This window comes from Fukomys damarensis, unplaced genomic scaffold (assembly GCF_012274545.1).
Source record: "Fukomys damarensis isolate Sample0158 unplaced genomic scaffold, DMR_v1.0_HiC HiC_scaffold_15, whole genome shotgun sequence".
Lineage (NCBI taxonomy): Eukaryota > Metazoa > Chordata > Mammalia > Rodentia > Bathyergidae > Fukomys > Fukomys damarensis.
Genome location: NW_022900927.1, coordinates 34,112,534 through 34,121,666, shown reverse-complemented (window position 1 = coordinate 34,121,666; position 9,133 = coordinate 34,112,534). Strand labels below are relative to the sequence as shown.

General features: G+C 38.4%; 1 protein-coding gene across 2 annotated transcripts in view; it reads right to left on the bottom strand.

Moving 5' to 3' along the window:
- The window catches only part of Yeats4 (YEATS domain containing 4), a 59,682-nt gene extending 53,138 nt beyond the window's left edge, over positions 1-6,544 (bottom strand). Inside the window, exons 1-2 of one of the 2 annotated variants that reach the window (XR_784291.3) lie at positions 5,987-6,544; positions 1,949-2,068 (exon numbers count right to left, since the gene is read on the bottom strand). Coding sequence is in view for 1 of the 2 variants with exons in the window: in XM_010644204.3 (XP_010642506.1) it covers positions 1,949-2,068; positions 5,987-6,037 (171 nt within the window). In the remaining variant the exon portion in view is untranslated. The remainder of the gene's footprint in view (positions 1-1,948; positions 2,069-5,986) is intronic. The other variant, XM_010644204.3, reaches the window with a different exon arrangement.
- Positions 6,545-9,133: the final 2,589 nt, after the last annotated feature.

The window sequence follows — 9,133 nt, the reverse complement described above, 5'->3', positions numbered from 1 at the left end:
TATATGTATGTATACACACACACACATATAATTCATTAGCAAGAAATAGCAAATGCAAAATTGTAAGTCCTACTCAATAGTAACATTACCTGCCTTTATGTTTTCAGGATTCTTTTACATGTGTATGTCTATATACATTTAAATAATTAAATTGGGATTATACCATAATGATAACTTGTTTTTATCATTTGTTATAGTGTAAGAATTTTTTCTGTGGTATTTCTGTATCTGAAGGCTCTTTTGGAAAGACTTCACTCATTTCTTCTAAAAATACTTAAGCAACTACCAATACAATATAGACAATGGTAAATAAAATTGGGCCTTACCCTCAAGCACTCGGAACTACATGGAATAGGGGAAAGATTGTAAATCTGCACTCAGTGTAATATGCTATGAAGGCATCAGGTATAAGTTCACAAGCTGGATACCTAATTTAGCCTGTGGAGGTCAAGAGAGTAATTAAAAGAAAATGACAATTGAAGTAAAACCTAAAAGGATCAACAGGAATAGACTGAATAGGAAGGAATGAGTGAAAAGATGTAAGAAGGTTCATTTGACAATAATCAATTTGAGAGTAGTCTGGTATTTGTAGAACATAGGACACGAGGAAATGCTGAGGTACAGACAAATAAGACCACAGAGATAGGAGGGGAGAAACTGTGGTAACTTTCCTAAAAAAGAAAAAGTAATTTTATCATGAGGGCTACAGGTGGTAACTGAAGGGTTGGTTTAAGTAACTTTTGCTGAGATATAGTTCATATACCATGTGTAAGCATATACAGTGGCACCTCAGTTCGAATGCTTTTGTTTAGGAAACATGGCTGTGGTCATCTTTCCTGCACAAACACAAATGTGACCATCTTTTCTAAAATCATGGAACAAATTAAGTTTGTGAACTAAGGTATCACAGTAATTTGATAGTATTTAGTATATTCTGAGTTGTACAGAAATCACCCATAATTAATTTTAGAACACTAAAAGAAACTTGATGTATTAACACTCACTTCTGACTTCCTTCCTACTCCCTTTCCCTGACAACCACTAATCTATTTTGTGTCTATGGATTTGCCCATATGAACATTTTATATAAATGATATCATAAAACAAATTTCATTTTATGTTTTCTTCTTTCACTTAGCACGTGTTTATTTTCTTCAATGTGCTAGCACCTATCAGTACTTCATCTCTTTGTTGCCTAATAATATTCCACTGTATTAATACACAACATTTTATTCATCCATTAAATATTCATCCATTTATCAAGTGACAGACATTTTGGTTATTTCCATTTTTTGGCTATTATAAATAATGCCGGTGTTTTCATATACAAGTTGAATAATTTTTCATTAAACAAATATCTGTTGAATATCTTTCTACTGGCTGTTTTCAAGGCAGCAGAGATTCAACCATAAAACAAAATCACCAGTAACCAGAGTATATAGCAGATCTGCTCCTATATTTTCTGGTCTACTACCACATTATTACTTTATTATTTGTTGCTATTTCTGAAACGCCCCTGGTTACTATGTTAACTTAAGATATGATGTTTGGAAGGTCTGCTTGTACTATATTTATAGAAGTATAATTCTCGTTACTTAATTATTTTAATTAGGAAACATTCTTTGGAAAATAGATTTCTACTAATTACACAAAGATGACAATTCACTTTATTCATCCAATTTTTTGGGGGGCTGTACTCTCATAATGGGCTAATTTTATCAGAAAGTTACTATAAAAGAAGTTCACCATTTATCTTCAAGCAGAACAAATTGTAGCTTCAAAAAAGTTACAGGAAAGCCCATTGTGGTGGCTGAGGCCTGTAATTCTAGCACTCCAGGGGCTAAGGCAGTAGGATCACCAAGATTTTGAGGTCAGCCTGGACTACATAGTGAGACCCTGTCTCAAAAAACAAAAACAAAAAAAAAGTTACAGGGAAACAAGTACCTACCTCATTTCTATATGGTTTTACATATACTGTCCACTGATGTGTGTGCCCATCTTCTTCTCTTTTCTTTCCAAAATATCGAGCAACATTACCATAAACTATTGGTTTAACGATAGTAACCCCCTGAAAGAAAGATAATTTAAAAACCAATGAATATTATGCCATTAGATAAATAGAGCCCTGAAACTTGTTTTAAGAAATGGCAGTCTTGGGCCAGGGATTTAGCTCAGTGGTTTTGCCGCCTGCCTTGCAAGAGCAAAGACCCGAGTTCGATCCCTGGTACCAAAAAAACAAACAAACAAACAAACAAACAAAAAAACCAACAAAGAAATGGCAGCGTTGGGCTGGGATTTAGCTCAGTGGTTTCAGCGCCTGTCTTGCAGGGGCAAGGACCAGAGTTCAATCCCCAGTACCAAAAAAAAAAAAAAAAAAAAAAAAAAAAAAAAAAAATTCAATCCCCAATACCAAAAAAAAAAAAAAAGAAATGACACTCATAACCTAGAGTTCAGTTAAAACATGAATTTTTCTCAGATCAATTTGCAACATTTTCATTTTACATTAACACAAATAACTGAACACCAGATTAATTATAACATTCCCTCCTGACAATGTTTTTATTTAAATTACCACATAAAGCATTTGAGAGTTTTGCTTAAAGAAATGAAAAAGGTCTTTTATTTATGAACTTAAAAACTAGGTATTTGAAAAATTGGACTCTACTATTTATGCATTTACTTTGGTCTGTATTAGAAAAAAACTATGAGTAGAAATTCAAATCCACAGTTTCTTAGGAAGAGACTTTTAAAAGTTGAACTGATTTAAATATAAATGTTACAATATATATTACAATTGGATTCAGATATGACAAAAATAGTAAAGTGGCACTTGGGTGACCAAACCTTGGTAAATTGGCTAGTGGTACGTGCTACATTTGCGCCCAGTTCTTCAATGTATATTCATGGTTCTTTTCTTTTCTTTTGGTTTTTTTGAGACAGGGTCTCTCTATGTAGCTGAGAGACTGACATGGAACTCACTATGTAGCCCAGGCTGGTCTCGAACTCACAGCGATCCTCCTGCCTCAGCCTCCCGAGTGCTGGGATCACAGGCCTGCGTCACCACGCCCGGCCTATATTCACATTTCTAATCACATCTGATTAGCATTAAGGCAACCAGTGCTGATAAGATTATGGACAGGAATAGAGAGATTAAATATTTCAAATGAAGGGAAAAAAAATGTTGTACATGAACCTGAGACCACTTATCCAATAGTGAAAATGTATCTCTGAAGGACAAAAAGCAAGATATACCATATGTGAAAAGTGCTATTCCCTTCTGGCCAGAAGTGCCATCTTTCAGTAATTTGCCCAAATGATGAACACAAAGGGAAAGAGGAGAGGAGCCTGGTATATATTTTCTAGGCCTTTTAGAAAACATGGGGTTATTCATTTGGCCATGTATATGTGAATCTACAAAAAGGGTGATACTGTAGACATCAAAGGAATGGGTATTATTAAAAAAGAAATGCCACACACACACACACACACACACACACAAAGGAATGCCAGACAAGTAACCAAGGCAGAACTGGAAGAGTCTACGGTGTTATCTATCATGCTGTTGGTATTATTGTTATCAAGTAAGCTTAGGGAAAGATACTTGCCAAGAGAATTAATGTGTGTATTGAGCATACTACACACTGACAGCTTCCTGAAACATGTCAAGGAAAATGATCAGAAAAATAAGGAAGCCAAAGAGAAGGGAACCCGAGTTCAATGGAAGCACCAGCCTGTCTTACCCTGAGAAGCACACTTTGTAAGAACCAACTGGAAGGAGTCGGAATTGTCGGAACCTATTCTCTATGAATTCATGGCACAGGCTGAGGATGTAGCTCTGCCATTCAGCACTTTTTAAGTGGCTAAGTGATCTAGGCCCTGCTTAAAAGTAAAAATGCATACTGAATTGTAAGGATGGTTTTCTTAATTGAACACATGTGTGGTACCCTTACCTCAGAGAAACATACTTGGATCAGATTCTCACTGTACCTCATTAGTTGTGTCAGTCAGGTCTTTACTTTTCAGTGTTTTCTTGCTACAGATGTGAGGTATTGTGCAGATGTATATCCAAATAGCCAAATAGCTAATGAAATATTTATAATGGATAGAAGATTCTCCAAATCACCATGAAAAAAAGATGTATCAAAATAAATGGAAGCCATTATATATTTCAGTTAAATAAGTTGTTGAAAGCATCCTTTAAAAAAAAAGTGCTGTGGGATTTGTAAATAGGGAAGGGAGGAGGGGCTGAAGGGAGGGTAGGGACAAGGGTAAAAAAAAGGGGAACCAAGACTTGTCATGTAAAGGTACAAGATCCCAATGATGAATTTAACTGTATTGTATACCTAAAATATACCAATACACTCAATGAGGAAAAAAAAAAGTGCTGTGGGCCTGGGATTTAGCTCAGTGGCTCCAGCACTTCACAAGTGCAAGGACCCAAGTTCAGTCCCTGGTAAAAAAAAATGAAAAGCAGTGAAAATAACAGAAAAACTTTAAATTGTGATTGGGCAGTTAACTAAACGCCATACTTATAAATCTAACAGTTTAGAGGAAGGCAGTTTGTATGAGAAATTAACATTTAATAACATTAAAGGACACTGATGACTTTTTGGTGGCAACCACAGGAGCCTCAGGCTTAAGCCCTGAGTACAAGGGCACTGACCTAGGGAATGTACACTCATAGTTGCTACAGAGTTGCTAGACACTTGCACAATTCATCAGTGATGAAAAGCAACTCATCCCTTCCGAAGAACACAAGGTAATCAGCAAGGAGACATAAATCCCTACTTCTGAAACTTACATGATTATACTTTTGGTGAAAACTCATTTAAGACTGCAGGCTTAAGTTCCTAAAGTCACCCTGGACTGAAACTTTTAACAGTTTTAGAAACTAACACAATACAAATAAAGTTCTGTAACTTCTCCCCCAAAATCGAGTGTTTTACTTTTTTTTTTTTTTATATGGGGTCTCATTACATAGCTCAGACTGGCTTTTAACTATGTTGCTCAGGCTGGCCTTGAACTCTTGGTAATCCTCCTGCCTCAGCCTCCCTCCTGCTGGCATTACAGGCATGTGCCACCCCGCTACTATTTTTTTTTTTTTTTTTTTTTTTATTTTACTGGGTCAACTCAGGTCCCTGCGCTTGAGAAGCAGGCGGCAGAACCACTGAGCCAAATCCCCAGCCCTCTTTATTTCTATACAGTAGTTTCCTATCAGTCCAAAATCTTGCCTAAAAGCTTAGATAAAATGAATTTTGCCTAGCGCTGTTTTCGCATCCCATTAAATTGAACAGCTTTTGGAAAAGTTCTCATTTTATACATGATAGTAAAACACTGAGTGAGTTATATACACATTATAAAAATAAGGTAAAAATGATACAGATAAGCACTGTGGAAATCTACTTAATGATTAAGTACTAAATTCACTAAATGTTCCTATATGTCAGGCACTGCAATACGTTCTTTGTGCGTCTTATTATCTTGGCCACAACTTTTGCGCTTTGTGAACGCCATACTCGGTAATTCTATGCCCGGGTATCTCAGATACCGTACTGGGAAATAGTATGGAGAACTTTCCAGCCCGGCATTTGTAAATTCTCTGGGTAAGAGCTCAGGGACCATTTGCCACTGTTATTATCCTCACAACCAGGTGGGTGGCATCTCCAGTTTACCGATGATCTGGGCTGGGAGCTCAAGTGCAGCAAGCTAGGATTTCCTTGGCAGCCACATCGGGTTTCCCCAAACCAGCTTCGGTTAATCTGTCAGCTTTTTGGCAGGGATGGGAGGGTGGCGATGACGCGAAATGTTGGGGTCCAATAAATTCTGAGTTTCCGCTCAGCGGCTCTGACTCGCGCACAACCAGAAACCACGATTTAAACCCGAACTGAGAAGGCGCCAAAGGGAGCAGAGCGGTCCTCCCAAGGCCGGGCGGGGAAGAGTCGGGCTGGGAGAGCCCCCACGAAGGGAGGCGCGGCCGGGCACTAACCTTCACTCTCCCGCCGGAGTCAGGCCCAAATTCGGCCATTCTCTTGAACATATTGTCCCACGGAAGAAGCCGCCGTCGCCAGGGAAAGAGACCGGGGTCGGCGGGTCGCCGCTCCCTTCAGAGGCTACGCTCCTCCCGTGCGGGCCCAGGCGGTGGGTATCTGGTCAAAAGAGGGCAAGTCACCTGGGTCCTCGGTGCTGAGTATCGACCAACTCCCGCTGGCTGGAGGCGATACGGGAGGCCATTCAGCAGCGCGAGGGTGCCGAGCGGAAGGAGGGGTGGGCGACAGAGAAGCCATGCGCATGCGCTATGAGCTCGCGCGCACCCGGCGCACACTGCGCACGCGCCTCGTCGCTGCCATAGCAACACAGGAGCACCGGTATAGGTGTTCCGGGAAGAATTTGGCCAAAGGAAGGAAATAATCAATAAAGGATTATAGCGAATTCTCCGGAATTTAAGGCTGTGAGTTTGCACACTGAACGATTCTGTCAGGCAGCCCGCACAAAGGTGAAAACAGATCCACGTCAAGGGTATTTTTATGAACTTTGAGAACAGGGATAAGGGGAAAAATGAGAATCACGATCTGTCATGTAAAGGTACAAGATCCCAATAACGAATGTAACTGTGCTGTGTACCTAAAATGTACCAATAAACTCAATTATAAAGAGATCCCTCCTTGGAATCAGAATCGCTTCAGATTGCACAGTAGCAACATCGGAATTTAGGGAACAGTTAAGCACTACTCAACATTCTGAAGGAAAATTACAGTTAGTCCTTAATACTGAGCCATATCAACCAGCTATGTGCCTCGAATTTAAGTTTCAGACATGTTAAATCTAAAAAAATCTCTCCAGAAATGTCCTGGAGGTCTTATTCACTAAGACGAGGGAATGAACTAAGAAAGAGGAATTTATGAAGTTGGGAAACACGACAAATATGAAACAGAAAATAACAATATGATTGCCGAAATAGAGCCAGAAAAACAGTTATGTACAGAGAGCATAGAGAGCAACGTGTCTGGATTAGGTTCTACTAAAAGTCCTTGGGCGATAACTGCTTTGAAGGATGGAACTGACAAAATTCCAGCTGTGTCCGAAGCCTCATGAGAAGATTTAAATATTAGACCTGGAGTTGGGGAGTTGAAGTAATTATAACGTCAAAAAACTAAGCAGATTTGAGTCATGCTGTTTGTTCCAGGGAAAACAAAATCTTATACAAGAGAAGTAATTGCATCTAGTGTTACACACAGTGTTGCTTTAACATAAAAACGTATAGTTACATTTGGAAGGAGAACGATGCTACAGGTAATTAGGCTGAGGAGGAAAAAAAGTTTAAGCATTAACTTTGTGCTAGGAAATCAATATCCTAAAGTGGAAAAATCAAGGAGGAATACTATAAAAGTATTTAAGTATTTAAAGGCATGGAAGTCGTGAAGATTATTAAGCTTAAAGTAGAAAGTTACTCCTTATTATAATTTTTAATATTTCCATTCATCAACTTTTGAGAAAATGCTTTGTCAATGATTCCATTAAATAGAAGGGCAAGAAATGTTCTGCAGAGTTAATATCTAGTGTTACATAAAGAGTTCAGTTGTGATATGTAGTATCACATAGCAAATTAGGAATTGAGTTTCTTTTGAACATAATTGAACATTGATTTTTTTCCCCCTGTACCTGGGATCAAACTCAGGGTCTTGCACTTTCAAGGCAGGCACTGCACCACTGAGCTAAATCTCCAGCCCTGATATTTTTTCTGTTCCCAGAATACTAGCAGAAATTTGATTTGGAAGCTTAATTATGTTAAACATAACTGAGATAGTTAAGAAGTATTTATCAAAAACACTGAAACAAATCTCCAACAAGCATTGTTTTCCATCTTCAGTCAACTTTTGCTAATCTCTGGTTGTTTCTTCAGTCAGCCTTTAGTGCTGGGTTATCCAGACACTTCTTGGGTATGCCCTGTCTCTTTCTGAACGGTCACTTTTCAAGTGTTTTTCCTATACATTCACTCACTTTTTGTTCATACATCTTACAGTATCTTGGTATGACTGAACTCAGATTATTTTCTTTTTTTTTAAATTTAGTAGTACCTATACATATCACATCTTCATCGTTTTTAATTTGCCTTCTCTACCTCCCATCTCTCCAGATCCCTTTCTCATCTCAACAAAATCTAACCTGTTTCCTATCGTGTCTTTTTTTTTTTTTTGCTCTTAAAATTATTTACACTTTGGGTTTTTCACATAAGAGAAACCATGTGATACTTAACCTCCTGTCTCTGATTTATTTCACTTAACATTATGGGCTCAAGGTGAATCAGTTTTCATGCAGATGATTCAAATTTATTCTTTATGGTTGAGTAGTGCACCATTGTGTATATACCACAATGAGTACCACATTTTCTGTATCTGTTCATCTGTTGTACATTTATAGACTGTTTCCAAGATTTAGCTATTATGAGTTGTGCAGCTATATACATGGATATACAGGTATCACATGATGAGATTCTTTAACTCTTTCAGGAAGATTCCCATAGGAGGTATAGATGAGTTGAATAGAATCTCTACTTTTAGTTTTCTGAGGAGTCCTAGTACTGATTTCCATAGTGGTTGTAGTAGTTTATATTCTACCAACAATGTAGATGGGTTCTTTTTTTTCCTGCAACCTTGCCAGCATTTGTTGTTTTTTGAGTTCTTGAAGATAGCAATTCTTTCTGGGGTAAGATGAAATTTCATTTTTTAATTTGCATTTATCTAATGGTCAAGGATGCCTAACACTTTTTCGTGTGCCTATTGGCCATTTGTACTTTATTCTTCCTCTTCCTCTTCCCCTTCCACTTCCCCCTTCCACTTCTTCTTCTTATTCTTTCCATTCCCCTTCCCCTTCTTCTTCCTCTTCTTCTTCCTCTTCCTCTTCCTCCTCCTCCTCCTCCTCTTCTTTTCCTTCTTTGTTTTGTTTTTTGAGACAGGGTCTCACTGTATAGTTGAAACTGCCCTAGAACTCACTGTGTAGCCCAGGCTGGTCTCAAACTCACAGCGATCCTCCTGCCTCAGTCTCCCTAGTGCTGGGATTACAGGCATGTGCCACCATGCCTGGCCATTTGTACTTCTTTTTAAGGGTCTGTTCTTTGTGATTGCCTGTTTGTTTT